The sequence below is a fragment of the Rhinopithecus bieti genome, unplaced genomic scaffold (genome assembly GCF_001698545.2).
Source record: "Rhinopithecus bieti isolate Rb0 unplaced genomic scaffold, ASM169854v2 scaffold_13195, whole genome shotgun sequence".
NCBI classification, from domain to species: Eukaryota; Metazoa; Chordata; class Mammalia; order Primates; family Cercopithecidae; genus Rhinopithecus; species Rhinopithecus bieti.
This window is the reverse complement of record NW_016807329.1, coordinates 270576-288732: the sequence shown is the minus strand read 5'-3', so window position 1 is coordinate 288732 and position 18157 is coordinate 270576. Positions and strand designations below refer to the sequence as shown.

General features: G+C 41.6%; 1 protein-coding gene across 4 annotated transcripts in view; it reads right to left on the bottom strand.

Moving 5' to 3' along the window:
* Positions 1 to 18157, bottom strand: part of PRKDC (protein kinase, DNA-activated, catalytic subunit) — a 186751-nt gene that overhangs the window by 148340 nt on the left and 20254 nt on the right. For all 4 annotated transcript variants that reach the window (XM_017881346.1, XM_017881348.1, XM_017881345.1 and 1 more), the window contains exons 12-21: positions 15789 to 15953; positions 15160 to 15328; positions 14450 to 14499; positions 13420 to 13545; positions 12482 to 12634; positions 10327 to 10442; positions 9507 to 9666; positions 8742 to 8828; positions 7447 to 7566; positions 6854 to 7013 (exon numbers count right to left, since the gene is read on the bottom strand). In XM_017881346.1, the coding sequence (XP_017736835.1) occupies positions 6854 to 7013; positions 7447 to 7566; positions 8742 to 8828; positions 9507 to 9666; positions 10327 to 10442; positions 12482 to 12634; positions 13420 to 13545; positions 14450 to 14499; positions 15160 to 15328; positions 15789 to 15953 (1306 nt within the window). The remainder of the gene's footprint in view (positions 1 to 6853; positions 7014 to 7446; positions 7567 to 8741; positions 8829 to 9506; positions 9667 to 10326; positions 10443 to 12481; positions 12635 to 13419; positions 13546 to 14449; positions 14500 to 15159; positions 15329 to 15788; positions 15954 to 18157) is intronic.

The window sequence follows — 18157 nt, the reverse complement described above, 5'->3', positions numbered from 1 at the left end:
TTTTGAGTTGCATCTCTCTCTGTCGCCCAGGCTGGGGTGCAGTGACCGGCTCTCAGCTCACTGCAAGCTCCGCTCCCGGGTGACGCCATTCTCCTGCCTCAGCCTCCCGAGTAGCTGGGACTACAGGCGCCCGCCACATCGCCCGGCTAGTTTTTTGTATTTTTTAGTAGAGACGGGGTTTCACCATGTTAGCCAGGATGGTCTCGATCTCCTGACCTCGTGATCCGCCTGTCTCAGCCTCCCAAAGTGCTGGGATTACAGGCTTGAGCCACCGCGCCTGGCCTAGGTAAAGTTTTTATTTCCCCAGTAATTATATCGTGTAGTATGCCAACTGGAAGATTATTATCTTTAGGCAATTTGCAACCTTGAACTGACTGAGTTAATGGATACTTTGGATGGTTGGGTACTTTGCTAATTTCTAAGTAAAATATTAATAGAATACTGAAATATTGATGAAAAGGTACAATTTTTATGTTTATGTGCTTTTCCTGTTTGCTTTTATATTTTATAGGCCATTGAAGGTAGGAGCCTTGGGTCATGCTAATAGGCGTGCACATGCTTTCTCTTGGGGGGCTGCAGACAGTGGTATCTGTGAGCTCCATGAGTCTGACATACTGCTAGTGTGCGAGGCTATTCTCAATTACCCACTCCAGTTTTCTAGGTGAACCATGAGTTTAGTATGTTATATAATTACAAGTGGTTGTGCGGCTATATTAGAAGAAGAATACAGAAATCCAATTGCATGCATGCTTTTTTTCTTTGAGACAGAGTCTTGCTCTGTCACCTGGACTGGAGTGCAGTGGCACAATCTCCGCTCACTGCAACCTCCGCCTCCCAGGTTCAAGCAATTCTGCCTCAGCCTCCCAAGTATCTGGGATTACAGGTGTGCACCACACCCAGATAATTTTTGTATTTTTAGTAGAGCCAGGGTTTTGCCATGTTGGCCAGGTTGGTCTCGAACTCCTGACCTCATGTGATCTGCCCACCTCAGCCTCCCAAAGTGCTTGGATTACAGGCGTGAGCCACTGCACCCAGCCTGATTTTTCTTTTTTCTTGGATTACAGGTGTGAGCCACAGCACCCAGTCTGATTTTTCTTTTTTCTTNCTTTTTTCTTGGATTACAGGTATGAGCCACAGCACCCAGTCTGATTTTTCTTTTTTCTTTCTTGAGAAGGCTCTCACTCTGTCACCAGGCTATGGTGCAGTGGTGCAATCTTGACTGAGCACAGCCTTGACCTCCCAGCTTCAAGCAATCCTCTCATTTCAGCCTCGACCTCCCAGGCTCAAATAATCCTCCCACCTCAGCCTCCCAAGTAGCTGAAACCATAAGCATGCACCACCACATCCTGCTAATTTTTAAAATTTTTGTAACGAAATTAGCCAGGTACAGTGGTGCGCACCTGTAATCCCAGTCACTTGGGAGGCTGAGGCAGGAGAACTGTTGAATAGGGGAGGCGGAAGTTGCAGTGAGCCAAGATCGCACCACTGCACTCCAGCCTGGGTAACAGAGCGATACTTCGTCTCAAAAAAAAAAAAAAAAAAAAACAAATTTGTAAAAAAAAGGTCTCCTTATGTTGCCCAGACTGGTCTCGAACTCCTGGCCTTAAGTGATCCTCATCCCTCAGTCAGTCAAAATGGTACCTGGGATTACAGGTGTGAGCCAGTGCACCCAGCCTGCTTTTCATTTTTAAGTAAGGAGGGTAGTTCCTCATAAAACAGTGAGTCTAAGACTTTTTTGTGTCTGGATCTCTTGCCAGAATTGGGACTTACCCCATAAATCTTTGTTTTGTCGGTTAGAACTAGCAGCAGTTACAATATTGGAAACAGAAATAATGTTTTAAAGACTTATTAATTGTTTTGGAGGTCATGTTAACATGCATAACATCTCAGTATTTCTATGAGAATAGTTCTGATCTCCCAGCCTCCCTGGGAACTGGTATTTGAAAGTTGTGCCAATTGGTTTCAGAATATGAAAGGACACAACACAGGACAAATCTCAGAAAGTGACTATCTGAGCCTGAAAAGATAATATGAAATGAGTTAAATTTTTAGCAAAGGTGACTTAACCTTGAAAAGTTTGGTTCTTTGGTTTACTGATCAAGGCCTTCGCCTATACCATGAGAAGTCATTCTTTTTTCAGATGAAATCTCACTCTGTCGCCCAGGCTGGAGTGCAATGAAGCAATCTCAGCTCACTGCAACCTCTGCCTACCGGGTTCAAGTGATTCTCCTGCCTTGGCCTCCCAAGTAGCTGGGATTACAGGTGTACGCCACCATGCCTGGCTAATTTTTTTGTCTTTTTAGCAGAGACAGGGTTTCACCACGTTTGCCAGGCTGGTCTCAAACTCCTGACCTCAGGTGATCCACCCAAGTTATGGGATTACAGGAATGAGCCACTGTGCCTGGCCAAGAAGTCATTCTTTGTATGTAATCTGCCAAGACAGCAAAGATTCACTGTCTTACCCGAAAAATTTTCTGAGCTTTATGCTGACTTCGCTGTCTGAAAAAGGAGATTCAGGCCATGTGTCTTTGACAGGAGAGGTCCAGAGCGGCACTGAGTTCCCCCTCAGCAAGCCAAATCAGGATGCACATGTGGCCCACAAGTCCTACTGCTAGTCAGTGGGCTGAGAAGGGCTCTACCAGGTGTCTCTGCTGTAAAGCCACTATTTTCACTCTCAATCATTAGTATGTGTTTGGGTGAGGTATTTTAAAACCATGGTACTTCAAAAAGTGCCATGCTGGCTGTGAAGGTGTAGGGGCCACCTAGGAGGACACTCAGAGGCCTCCAGGAACTGAGAATCATGCTCCAGCCGTCAGTCAGCAAGGAGACAGGAACCTTGGTTCTCCAATCACATGGAACTGAATCCTGCCAACAACCTGGATGGGGAGTGAACAAACTTGGCCTAGCCAACACCTTGATTTCAGTCATATGACTGAACACAGAACCCAGCTGAGCTCATCTGGACTTGTGTCCTACAAATCTATGAAATAATCAATGGGTGCTATTTTAAGCTAAGTTTATAAGAACTTATTATACACCAAACAAACAAAAAACCACTAGGAAACTTTAACTTACTCATTTTACTTATTTATATCTGTATATGCTCACTGCTTCCTGTTTGATTACATGGGTTATAATGTTTCTAAAGTTATTTATTTTGATGCTCAAATCATCACTAATTTTGCCTGTGACATTTCCCCCATCATGTTTTTAACATGTCCTTACTTTCTGGATGTTCTATAAAACACAGTATTCTAGGTTCATAATATATTTTCCTGGCCCCAGGTTGGAACCAAGGAGCCCTGGTTCCATTAATGGAAAATGAGGTGTGGGTCTGGGCATGGTAGCTCATGCCTGTAATCCCAGCACTTTGGGAGGCCAAGGTGGGTAGATCACTTGAGGTCAGGAGCTCGAGACCAGTCTGGTCAACACAGTGAGACCTCATCTCTACTAAAAATACAAAACTTAGCTGGGAGTGGTGGTGCATGCCTGTAGTCTCAACTACTTGGAAGGCTGAGGTGGAAGGATCACTTGAAATCAGCAGGCAGAGGTTTCAGTGAGCCAAGGCTGCGCCACTGCACTCCTGCCTGGGCAACAGAGTGAGACTCTGTCTCAAAAAAATAATAATAAAAAGAAAAAGAAAATGAGATTTGGAGGCCATGACCTGGGTGCCAGGTTTGCCTGTTACTATTCAGGTACCACACTCCTAGGCAGGTGCCTTCAGAGGCCAGAGTATATGTAACACACAAACACACACACACTCTCTCTCTCAGTCCTATTTCCACATTTATTTACATGCATCCATATGTGAACACACATATGTAACTGGGGAGACGCAGAGGGAGAGGGAGGACAACGGGTTCAAACTGATATACCCACTTCAAATGCAGCTCCACAGTGTCCATTCCAATTTCCTGTCTTTCTGTATTTGTAGCTCACTCCAACATGAGAAACCTAGTTTCCCTTATTCTGAACGAATTTATGTATTTGTTCAATCCCCTGTGTGTAACCAAACTACTACCTCCATCACCCTCCTGGGTGCACCCTGACATCCCAGACAGCTGTCCCAACACATGGGTGCCTCATCTGGCTTGGGTAAACCCCATGCCAGGTCACCCTGTGGGGGATGACCTCCTCACGCCCTCGGGAGCACCTGGGACGTCCCCCTGCCCAGCATCTACCTTCCTCTGTACCACCTAAAGGCCTCGGGACTGATCACTCTAGGAAGTGGAGTGTGGAATGCCTCAAATTACTAACTCACAAGAGGGAAAAATAGTAACTTGATGACCACAAAAAGATGATGCAAACACTGACCAAATGGTTAGAGTGGAAACAACCAGCAAAGGCACCAAGGGTCCTGAAGAGGACCCAGTGTCTGTCAAAAAGGCATAGCCCAAAACTCACCAAGAGGAAACATCAGACAAACCCACATGGAAGGACACTGTTCAAAATAACTGGCCAGCAGTCATAAGAACTAAGAAAGGTTGAAGAACTATCCCACATTAAAGAAGCCTAAAGAGTTACAACTAAGGCCGGGTGTGGTGGCTCAAGCCTGTAATCCCAGCACTTTGGGAGGCCGAGACGGGCGGATCACGAGGTCAGGAGATCGAGACCATCCTGGCTAACACGATGAAACCCCGTCTCTACTAAAAAAAATACAAAAAACTAGCCGGGCGAGGTGGCGGGCGCCTGTAGTCCTGGCTACTCGGGAGGCTGAGGCAGGAGAATGGCGTCAACCCGGGAGGCGGAGCTTGCAGTGAGCTGAGATCCGGCCACTGCACTCCAGCCTGGGCGACAGAGCCAGACTCCATCTCAAAAAAAAAAAAAAAAGAGTTACAACTAAAAGAACACAATGATCCTACACTGAATTCTAAACCAGGAAAATGCAGCTAAAAAAATAAATTAATAGGGCAAGTGAAAATGTGCCTATTGACTGTTACTTAGAAGAATATGTATCCATGTTATCTTTTTTTTTTTTTTTTTTTTTTTGAGATGGAGTCTCGCTGTGTCGCCCAGGCTGGAGTGCAGTGGCGCGATCTCGGCTCACTGCAAGCTCCGCCTCCCGAGTTCCCGCCATTCTCCCGCCTCAGCCGCCGAGTAGCTGGGACTACAGGCGCCCGCCACCGCGCCCGGCTAGTTTTTTGTATTTTAGTAGAGACGGGGTTTCACCGTGTTAGCCAGGAGGGTCTCGATCTCCTGACCTCGTGATCCACCCGCCTCAGCCTCCCAAAGTGCTGGGATTACAGGCTTGAGCCACCGCGCCCGGCCATATCCATGTTATCTTTCCTGATTTTGATAATAATACTGTTGTTATGCAAAAATGTTCTCACTCCTAAGAAATATACAATGAAGTCTTCAAGATCTATGACACCTTCAGCTTATTCACAAACAGTTCCAAAAAAAATGTCCCATGTAAATATAAAAACATGCACAAACACACAATAGAGAAAGTACATGCGATAACATAAATGGTACAAAATCTTAATAACTGGTGAATCTAGAGAGAACTCATGGAGTTCTTTTTACTGTTACTACAACTGTTCTGGCAGTTTGATACATCAAAAGAAGTTATTAAAACACTAACTTTTGTCTCTAACATGATAGATTTTGTTTTGTCACCTAATGTTGCTTACTTTCTGCTTTTCTCAAGGATCGAATAATCTAGAGTATATGTTTAACAGGCAAATCCTTTAAAACAATCACAGTAACTTCCTTTATTAATCTAAAACAAATCTTTTCAATGAGTTAATTAACAGAACTCAAAAAAGAAAATTAAATACTACAAAGATATATGCTATCAGATACATTCATTTTACTAAGTGATGTATTTGTCACGAACACTCAAATTACGGCACTCCTTACATAAATGTGAATTTTAAAAGCTATAAAGATCAACCAGTTTGTAATTTTGGTCTCTAAAATATACTTGTTATTACAATCTGTAAAAAAATTGTGAATCTTTCTTCATAAACTCTGCATATGTACTGAGGATGTCACAAAAACCAGACACAGTGCATGAAATCTGTCACACAACTTTCACTTAATGTTTCCAAGCCAGTAAGATTTAACAATAAAATAATGATTTACATAAGTAAAACCTCACAATTTTTTTTCTGTATTTCTTTTTTTGGCCTCATGAAGAAAAAAACCTTACAAATTAATACTTGACTTCTACTTTGAAGATAGTAAAGCTTAAATTCTTACAAATACTTCAGTCTTTCTCCCAGCGGAATCTGTTTGCTTGCATCGGATGACAAGGTCTCTTTTCATTCCAGTTTAAGTAAGTCTGTGCCCCACCCTAACTCTTAAGTCCTACTTTTTTTCTTGACTAGTAATATTTTTACCTGGACAGATAATTTTCTTCTTTGACTCTTTTCCCAAACCTATTTTTTCTATGATGACATTTTTTTCCCAATTCTTAATTAGCTACCCTTAGTGTGCTTCATCAGCTATGTTTTAAAAGCAATAAAATCTAGTGAAAGTAAAATACAAAATCACTACTGAATTTTCTGAAGTTTTAATTCCTGACTGATTTATTCAACAAATTTTTTTGCAAAGCAGTGTATTAGGAACCATAAAATTTCAAGGTATTTAAGACAGTCCTTGTCTTTGAAGATTTTATAAATCTTAGTAAGCTATAAGGGAGTAAATGAAAATATTTTAATACCTCAACTATGTTTCTTTATCACAATTAGAGTCAGATAAATTAGGGAAATTACAAAAATAGCAATCAAACATATTTTGAACACATTGGGTTTACATTTCAGAAGTTACAAAAATACAGTCCTACCTATTATAGTTACTCCATTTCCATTTTAATTACAATACACATCGCAATTCTTCTAAACCTTACCTGACAAGGCTGAAGTCTTCAGGTAGCCATCCAGGCAGGGGAGAATGTCTTTGTAATAAGGCTGCATTACATGTCTGTCGATATAAATTGACCATTCTTCTAGAGCATTCAGGCCTACTTCTGCCAAGGGGGTATAGCTCAGGCCCAGTTTGAAAGCCATCTGTATGTTAACACAAACAAGTTAAACTGAAACACAAGAAATATAAGATTTAAAGAAAAAAAAACACCACGTAATTGTGGTTTCTAATTAATACTCCTTTTATTGCTGGACACCCGACACTGCTGGAGTGTGCAGTCCAGGTAATTAGGAGGAAAGCAAGCAGCTGTCTCTGTGGCTGTAGTATACTGCAGCCTTTCAAGACACACAGGTTTAACTCTCACATTGACCTCCAAGTGCAGTTCAGAGTCACCAAGGGTCTAAGTCCCAAAGCCAGTAAGTGGCAGAAACAGACCCTGACCCGGGTACACCTGTGAGGAAACGCTTGCTGGGACTGCCTTGGCAAGAGCGTGGTGTTTCCATGTGCTCTGGGACTCCCAACAGTCCCAGATGTCTTGAACAGAGCCATCTGGGCTCTGTTCAAGACAACACCTACCTGCAGCGCAGGAATGTAGGCTCTAATATCAAGTTCGATGATGTCGTGAGGCAGGGACAGAAGAAAGGTCAAACAGGAGGCCAAAAGTTCATCTTTGTATTGTTTCATTTTAACTGCCACCTTAACAAGAAAGAAGACAATAATGTATATCTGAATAGAGCCTACATTTGAAAATCAACTAAAAAGTATTTGCCCTATTCTCAAATACAAAAATGGGCACGTAGCCTTTATTGACATGACCACATTCACTTACAAATTACATACTAACCTCCAGGAAAGTTAATTTGTTGAAATGCTTAATACCTACCACATGGAAAAACAAGAATCTATTTCATTTTGAGTTGTCATCACTCAATTGAATTATGCTAAGAGAGCTCGAGGGCCTTTTTTTTTGTAAGATAGAGTCGTGCTGTCACCCAGGCGAGTGCAGTGGTGCAACTCTGCTCACTGCAACCTCTGCCATCCTTCAAGCAGTTCTCCTGCCTCGGCCTCCCAAGTAGCTGGAATTAAAGGCACACATCACCACATCTGGCTAATTTTTTGTATTTTTAATAGAGATGGGATTTCACCATGTTGGCCAGGCTGGTCTTGAACTCCTGCTCTCAAGTGATCCACCCACCTTGGCCTCCCAAAGTGCTAGGATTAAAGGTTTGAGCCACCATGCCTGGCTGAGGGACTTTTGAAGCACAGTAACTTCCTCTACTAGTTTTTTTAGGACCTCACTCCCACTCTAGATTTAGCAAACACATTTTATTTTATTTTATTTTATTTATTTATTTGAGACACAGTATCGCTCTGTTTCCCAGGCTGGAGTGCAGTGGCACTATCTTGGCTCACTGCAACCTCCATCTCCCAGGTTCAAGCTATTCTCCTCCCCCAGCCTCCTGACCCGACACAATTCTTTTTTTTTTCTGAGACAGAGTCTCACTGTGTCGCCCAGGCTGGAGCACAGTGGCGCAATCTCAGGTCACTGCAACCTCTGCCTCCAGGGTTCAAGCGGTTCTCCTGCCTCAGCCTCCTGAGGAGCTGGGATTACAGACATGCACCACCACGCCAGACTAATTTTTGTGTTTTTAGTAGAGACGTGGTTTCACTACGTTGGTCAGGATAGTCTCGAACTCCTGACCTTGTGATCCGCCCACCTTGGCCTCCCAAAGTGCTGGGATTAAGGGCATGAGCCACCGCACCCAGCCCCAATTCTTAAAATAATTATTTATGATCACTAGGATTTTTTCAATAAACATTCATTTAAAAATAGTTCATGATAACACTAAGATTAATCATTTAAAAATTACCTCTTTGCCAAATTTCACAAATAAAGCAAAGCAAGAATGCTTTTCTGGGTCTTCAGGAGAGCGTTTCAGACTCTTTGGACTAACTCCCTGTCAAATAAAACAACAAGTTAGTATACTGAACAAGAATCAGGAGACTGTATCCTAATCCAGTAGTTCCCAGCCTGTCTTCAGAGGGGTGAATCCATTTCAAGTTACCAACATCTAATGAGGACAGGAGGGAGAATCAACTCTGCAGACGTTTCAAGGCACAGGCCAGTCAGAACAAGAGGAGGGAAGGTGGTGGCTAGTGAGAAGCCATGGACACGACTAAGTCCATTCCCTCTTTCTCATCTCACCCTGTAATTCCCAGGTGGGCTCATCATATGACTGGCTGAAGCATCCAGAATGCTAAACCAGTTGTTCTCAAACTTTACTAGGTGCCAGAATCACTTGGTAGCTCCTAGCACAGGCGGCAGAGCCCTGCCCCCAGAGTTTCTGATGCAGGAAGCAATGCTCAAGGATGCTCGTCCTGCGACCACACTTTGAAAGGCCTTGTTAATCTTACATAATTAGCCAGGTGCTTGAGCATCACGGCAAAAAATGCTGCTAGCTTTTTAGAGTGCTATCCAACTGCCAGCCACTCACATATCAATTTTTTAAAACACATATAATAAAATTAGTAGACTTTAAAACTGCATAGGCCACAACCACATATTTTATGATACATTTATATAAACTCATAACCTAAAAAAATGCAGGATTCAACGTCCTGCAAAAAAGACTCACCTCAAAATATTTTATTTTCTTGGCATTTCTTACTGTAATAGAAAGCAATTTGTAGAAACCACTGATGAGGGGCAACCTTGTAGACTGTAAAATTAATTCATATGAAAATGAGTACACCCATGGTTCAAAAAATTCTGCTTGTTTCTCAGGGAGAATCTCTCTGTAAAACAAATTAGAAATTGAAGGTAGAAATTTTATCATACTGATCTTAAAATTATAAGGGACACAAATAACTAAGCTACAATTCCATTGCATAACATTTTAGGTATCCTAAAATGTTTAGTTATATCTATAATCCATTTTTCTCTAACTGAGGATCTTTTAAACATAAAAAATAATGAAAACTGTAAGCTAGGACACTTATATACATTTTTAAAGATCTATATAATCAATCATAGAGTTTGTCTTTTATTATTTCTTTTTTTTTTTTTGAGATGGAGTCTTACTCTGTTGCCCAGGCTAGAGTGCTGTGGTGCAATCTCGACTCACTGCAAGCTCTGCCTCCCAGGTTCACGCCATTCTCCTGCCTCAGCCTCCCGAGTAGCTGCGACTACAGATGCCCGCCACTACGCCCAGCTAATTTTTTATATTTTTAGTAGAGACCGGGTTTCACTGTGTTAGCGGGTGAAACCGGATGGTCTCGATCTCCCGACCTCGTGATCCGCCCACCTCGGCCTCCCAAAGTGCTGGGATTATAGGCGTGAGCCATTGCGCCCGGCCTATTATTTCATTTCTTATATCTACATAAGGGATTTTCTTTATTACAGCCAATAAGTAACAATCATTTTCATTCTTAAATAATTAGAATTTTACAAAATACCTGCAAAATTCCACCAGGTTAATGAAAGCCGAAAAATCTTTAGGTTTAGCCGGATGCAAGTTAGCCGCTGGATCTGAAGTCGGGATCATCCAAACACCAGGAGCCTCATCTCCGTTCTTAAAGAGTAATTGTAGCAAAGAAACATTGTACCATTCAATCACGAATCACTCAACAAATAACTTTCCAACTGACTTCATGGTCAAGGCCTGATGCTATGAAGAAATAATGCAACAGCAAGAAAGACCAAGATGGGTGCTCAAGAGCTATGGTCTGATAAGAAGGGCAGGACTTGCAGAAAGCGTTAATCAAAAGGACTCTCGGGAAGTGATGAGAGAATGGGACAAATAGAAAAATGCCAAGGGTGGGCAGCACTTCTTGAGGGAGCTAGCAATAATGCCTTGACAGAGACAGAATTTTAACAGGTGACCTAGAGATTTCAAGTGAAGAAACAGAGAAATAGAGAAATTATTAACAGTATTAAGAAAGATAAATGAAAAATATGGTACTGTGGAAGTGCACGAAGATCAGTTTTAAACATGCTAAGTGTCGCCAAATTTGTGTTAACAACACAACTGTGTATTCAAATTAAAATGTTGCTTAAGTAGCTAGAAATAGAGAGCAGAAACCAACAAGGGAGGAGGAGGCTGGAGACCAAACATATCTGGGAAGTGCTAACAGGTGGTCGTTGATCTGTTGGAACGAAGCTGGAAGGGCAGGGAACAGAGGAGAAAGGGAAGCCACTGAAGACAGCAACGAACACACACGTGTTCTAAAATGCAGGTCTGTCAGCTGACACAGTTCGAGGAAGTCCCTTTGGGCAAGTTTTTTTTTTTAATAAAATTATTTTAGACATATGCAAAGCACAAGAGCAATAAAGCACACATCAGTGTTACTACCTATCATTCAACATGAAAAAGAGAATACTGCAAGTACAACAAAGCTGATGTGACCACGGGCTTGTACCGTTTTCCCTTCATGTTTCCTCTGCACATTCTCCCCATTACCTCTTGTCTAACTTCTCAGGACTGCAGTGGAGGTACTGACGCGTGAACTCGAATCAGCATGATCTAGTCTGAAACAATCACTGCAGGCGAAAGCAAGCGAGATGCCTCCCCAGGATCTCAGTTCTTTCTCGTCAGCCTAATTACCGTGGAGTCCAGTTACCATCAATGCCTCAGACAAGAGCAGGGCAGCTCCAGGCTGGTGGCCTTAAGCCATGACTTATCCTTTTTTTTCTAAGACAGAGTCTCACTCTGTCGCTGAGGCTGTAGAACAGTGGCACCATCTCGGCTCACTGCGAGCTCTGCCTCCGGGGTTCACGCCATTCTCCTGCCTCTACCTCCTGAGTAGCTGCGATTAGGGCGCCCGCCACCACGCCTGGCTAATTTTTTTTTTTTTTGAGACAGTCTCTGTCGCCCAGGCTGGAGTGCAGTAGCGTGATCTTGGCTCAATGCAAGCTCCGCCTCCCAGGTTCATGCCATTCTCCTGCCTCAGCCTCCCAAGTAGATGGGACTACAGGCGCCCGCCACCATGCCTGCCTAATTTTTTGTATTTTTAGTAGAGACAGGGTTTCACTGTGTTAGCCAGGATGGTCCCGACCTTGTGATCCATCCGCCTCAGCCTCCCAAAGTGCTGGGATTACAGGTGTGACCAACCGCACCAGGCCTAAGCCACGACGTATCTTTAACCCAGGCTAGGAAAATTAGGTGCAAAAAAAAGGGAGGGCATTTTCTTATTTCTCTTCCTATTATCTATACTCTTCTATCACAGGAACACATTTAACACCTTGTACCACAAGTTTCCTTAACTATAAACAAGAGCAGCCCCAGGTTTCCCTATCCTACACAAAGTCATTTCTACATAAGATTTCTGTCACTGTTTACTATTGCTAAGGAATAAGAAACAAATGAGCCTAGTAAATAACTTTTATAAAAAAAAAATAACATATTTTAATTACTTTTTGAACCATCTCGTAATAACATTTTCTATACAATAGGTTACATCCAACAGAAATGCATCAATGGCACATAATAATCCTGAAGAACCAAATTTTCTTCAGTCCTCCTCTACAAATGTGCTATTATCCCCTAAATATTTATACGCAAAGACAGTTGATACAAAAATGATGAAAATTACTACTAATAAAATTTCTAACCTCTTGTTCCCCAACAGTCTGTGTTTGTAGTGTAAGATCCAATTTCTCAACAATCTTCAAAACGGATTTTATAAATTCATCATAAAGTAAATGATTCAGACTTTCACTGGAGGAATTCACAGAGAAAAATGCTTCATCTGCTAAAATAGAATCCTTTAAATAAAAAAAAAAATCAATAAACTTCAAAATCTTGTGCAAAAAAGTATTAGTATGAGTATTTTATAAGCATTAAGACACATATACAGATGTATGTGCCGATTTGGGTATTATGGAAACAGTGATGATAAACTGTAGCAGATTTACCTGGAAGTTTTCAAGCTGCAAGATACCTTCCTAAATTGTTATAATAGCATCATTTCAGTCAGATATCATTTATCCAGTCATGTAACAAATACTTACTCTGTATATAGTGGTAAGTGAGAAGATTTAGGCCAACCTTGTCAAAGCATTTACCCCAATTAATTTGTGGATGTGTATGTATAAACACAAATATGTGTAATATGCATCTACAGACACTATGTGTACATGTAAGGACATGCACATATACTTATGTGCATACATAAGTAAATATACACACATATATAAACATACACATATATAATACACACAAATACATATATATCCATCCTCAGACTGGACCTGTTAGGAAGAACAGCTTAGCATGAGCTGTACCATCTCGCTATTTAAAATTAAAATGAGAACGCAGCAACAGTAACTAATTAATGTTAAAGGAATTCTATGTCTGTGTTTCTTTCAATTCATTTATTTCTACTCTCATTCTAACTTCCTGATTCATAGCTTTAATTTTTTATTTTGAAGTATAGTTTTAAATTTTGAAAGTTACTAAAACATAATTCTGATATAAGTCTTATGTCTAAACTATGAAGACTAATAGAGGAAGTAAGGTACATTTATGGCTTCCAAATGGTAAACATTACCATCATCTGGTCAGAGGTCAGGAGATGTCTGAATAGATCCACGTAGTCTTTGTATGTGGGCACCTTCCATTTGCCAGTTCTGACTTCCCCTGAAGCACGGTAGTCTTCAGATTCAGACTCGGGGCCCTGGTCAGAAAGACAGTATGACAATATGTAATGATGGATTCTCAGAAGCAGCACTACTGCCAGAACATGCTGGTTTTCAGAATTTTCTAAATTAAACTGCCACCCATAGGAGACCATATAATTAAGGAAGACATTGTATTATAAAAGCATAATTTAAAAAGCTGAGGTCAGGTGCGGTGGCTCATACCTGTAATCCTAGCACTCTGGGAGGCCAAGGTGGGCGGATTACCTGAGGTCAAAAGTTCGAAACCAGCCTGGCCAACATGGCAAAATGTCTCTAAACACAAAAATTAGCTGGGCAAGGTGGCGGTTGCCTGTAATCCCAGCTACTCGGGAGGCTAAGGCAGGAGAATCGCTTGAACCTTGGAGGGGAAAGCTGCAGTGAGCCAAGATTGCGCCACTGTACTCCAGCCTGAATGACAGAGCGAGACTCTGTCTCAAAAAATAAACAAATAAATAAAAGCTGAAAATATGTGATTCTTCTGTGACTAAAACTGTGATACATCAAGAAGTATTTCAATACAATATCCACTGAATGTGCTATAATAATCTTGCTTTCGTACATAGTTCAATCTTTCATCTCATCATATGTCCTATAATTTCTGGGAACTAAGATACGCCTCCCTCAGCAATCTGTCCTAGAGTTTCAAGAGAGAAAACATCTTCTGGTTTACGAAAATGTATAAAACCTAAAGTTATGCTTAAAGATGTTTCATACCTTAGAAGTGTATTCGCCTAACAAAATACAGAGGTATTATGTCCTATGCTTTTCAAAATGTAAGGCATTGCTAATAACTAAGAAAAGAATGGCCACTTTTGCAAAATTATATTCGAAAACCTCAGCAACATTCCTAACTTTCAGTGATAACAGATTAATTTTCTAAACACTAAATTCAGAATTTACCTTTGGAAGGACCACTGGTTTAGAACATATTCTGATTAAACCCTGATGCACTGAAAAAAGAAAAAAAAAACAAAAATGAAGTAAACACTGAAAATAGAATCAAACACTCAAAAAAAAAAAAAAAAAAACCAGTCATTTTATTTTGGAACCCAACTTTACCTCTCAATTTATTTTCTAAGTTCATTAACAGCTTTAATTTTAAAACTTAAAATTATTGGCCAGGCACGGTGGCTCGTGCCTGTAATCCCAACACTTTGGGAGGTCGAGGCAGGTGGATCAAAAGGTCAGGAGTTCAAGACCAGCCTAGCCAATATGGTGAAACCCTGTCTCTACTAAAACTACAAAAATTAGCCAGGTGTGGTGGCAGGCGCCTGTAGTCCCAGCTACTCTGGAGGGTGAGGCAAGAGAATCGCTTGAACCCAGGAGGCAGAGATTGCAGTGAATCAAGATTCTACCACTGCACTCCAGCCTGGGTGACAGAGCGAGACTCGTCTCCAAAAAAAAAAGAAAAAATCCCAAAAACGTAAAACTATTAAAATTTAGAGGTAATAGGATGAAAAAAGGAAGAGATTTTGGTCTACCAAAATTTAGTTCATCAAAAGTTGTATCAAAGATACAAAAGAATTTGGTAAACAGATTCTCTTTACCTATATCAAATAATGTGTTAATTATCCATCATTACTCATAAAAACAATAAATTGCAAACTTACCCACAGTACTAATGCAATTCCTGAGAACTGGGCCTTTTGCTGCCAAAGCTAGGAACACCTTCACTATGGCTCTGCAACACACCAACTGCATTTTTGGACTGTACTGTGGGAAACTGTCTATCTGCATCACCACGAGATGCTCCAGAACTGGAGTATACACCTCAGGAACCTATCGGAAATCATCAGCAAACCATGAGTTAGAGGAGGGAATCAATGAATACAGGAATAATACAAATATTCAAAGTAATTACAACTTAATTAGATACTTATTAAAAGAAAAACATGGTTTGTCATCTAACCTGCTGCTTAACATTTACTACTGTGATTGCCTTAAAAAAAAAAACACACACACACACACACAGAGTAAAAATTGTCTTGAGGTGCAATTCTATCCCAAGCAACAATTCCAAATCTTTCAGAAAGATGGCAAGAGAAACAAATATTTTTTTTCCTGTTCTGGATAACAAAAAATCAAGTTTCATGACAATAATTGTATTGCTACAAAATACTAACTAAAACTGTCACATTGTTCCCAACAGTGCCTACACTAAATGTATTGTATGACTCCATCAAATTATTTGAAGAAATGAAGATTAAATACTTAAAACTGTGCTGTTTAGTTCACTCACTGTGTCAAGGTACAGCAAGACACTTGCAACAGACTGGAGGAAGCTTGGCATCTGATAAACACGGTCGTCACCAGTGTCTGTCTGGGTGAGGAACATCTGCTTGCAACGCTGAATGAGCTCAACATACATGAAGTCAACATCTTTTGCGTTTATAACTTTGCAGGGCTTTAGAAAAGGGAAAACATAAGTTTTCATCAATCTTAACAAGATCAAAATAATGATATTTAAGGTGTCATGTTAAGCCATGTGATTATAAACACAAATTTAACAAGGCTTTTTTTTTTTTTTGAGACGAAGTTTTGCTCTTGTCCAGGCTGGAGTGCAATGGCATGATCTCAGCTCACCACAACCTCCACCTCCCGGGTTCAAGTGCTTCTCCCACCTCAGCCTCCCGAATAGCTGCGATTACAGGCATGATCCACCATGCCTGGCTAATTTTTTTTTTTTTTTTGTATTGTTAAGTAGAAGCAGGGTTTCTCCGTGTTGCTCAGGCTGGTCTCGAACTCCTGACCTCAGGTGATCTGCCCGCCTCAGCCTCCCAAAGTGCTGAGATTACAGGCATGAGCCATAAGCTTTTTAATTAAGAAGAAATACAGATATAAAATACAGTATCTGCCCAGGTACAGTGGCCCATGCCTGTAATCCCAGCACTTTGGGAGGCCGAGGCGGGCAGATCACCTAAGGTCACGAGTTCAAGACCAGCCTGGCCACCAGGGTGAAACCTCACCTCTAAAAAAAAACATACACACACACACAAATCAGCCACGCGTGGTGGCGCACAACTGTAATCCCAGCTACTCAAGAGGGTGAGGCATGAGAATCGCTTGAACCCGGGAAGTGGAGGTTGCAGTGAGCTGAGATTGCACCATTGCACTCCAGCCTGGGCAACAGTGAGGTTTCACCTCAATAAATAAATAAATAAATAAATAAATAAATAAATAAATAAATAAAATATGGTATCTCATTATAAAGATGCTTTGTGTAATAATATGTAATCACATTTTAAATACTTATTCACACAGGAAGCATTTACTGGTTGTCAGCTATGTTCTAGGCACTGTTTAGACAGTGGGTATTGAGGACAAATGAGAGGCAGTCTCTGCCCCCAAGACTGTCCATCAACAGGAGAGGCCAGGAGTCCATACATGACTGGAAGATGCTCCATGTCACGCTCCACACCACACCAGAGACATTTTTCCAAACTCACAAATGTGCTAATGCAATTGCTCAATTTCAGACTTTTCCAAGGCTTCTTTTCCAGGACTTCTGAATCCAGTCCAGACTCCCAGAGGATCTGATGGTGCACCTCGTTTCCCCTTTCCTGTCTATCATGCTCTAGCCACAGGGACAAGCTCAAGTGGGGGTAGATCACTGCGTAAAGGGAAAATCCCATGCGATCTTTTAGCTCAGAGCCTTCTGCCATTCTGTTTCTTCTGCCCTAAGCATATTTAAAGAAGGCAACAGAGACAAATGGAGATGAAGATTAAGAAAATGGGAAAAGCTAGGCACGGTGGCTTACAGCTGTCAGCCCAGTGCTTTGGGGACTGAGGCAGGAGGTTCGCTTGAAGCCAGGAGTTCAAGACCAGCCTGTGTAACAAAGTGAGATATCATCTCTACAAAAGATTAAAAAATTTGCTGGGCATGGTGGCTCATGCCTGTGGTCCCAGCTACTCAGGAAGTTAAGGCAGGAGGATCGCTTAGCCCTAGAAGTCAGGGCTGCAGTGAGTCATGATTGTACCACTACACTCCAGCCTGAGAGGCAAAAAAGAAAAAGGAAAGAAAAAGGGAGAGGCCAGGAGCGGTGGCTCATGCCTGTAATCCCAGCACTTTGGGAGGCCAAGGTGGGCGGATCACCTGAGGTCGGAAGTTCAGGACCAGCCTGACCAACATGGAGAAACCCCGTCTCTACTAAAAATACAAAAATAAAATAGCCAGGCATGGTGGTGCACGCCTGTAATCTCAGCACTCGGGAGGCTGAGGCAGGAGAATTGCTTGAACCCGGGAGGCGGAGGTTGTGGCGAGCCGAGGTCATGCCATCGCACTCCAGACTGGGCAACAAGAGCGAAACTCCAACTCAAAAATTAAAAAAAAAAGAAGAAAGAAGAAAAAAAAGGGAGAGATTGTAGGAAGAAAAAGGAATTTAGTTGTTTTTTTCTACAAAGCAGAAGTCACAAAGTTCCACTAAGAAGAAATAACTAGGGTTATTCTTAATATTTTTCTTTAAAAAATTTTTTTTAAGAGAGATAGTGTCTCTGTTGCCCACACTGGAGTGCAGTGGCTCGATCATAGCTCACTGCCACCTCTGCCTCCTGAGTTCAAGAGATTCTCCTGCCTCAGCCTCCCAAGCAATTGGGATTACAGATGCACGC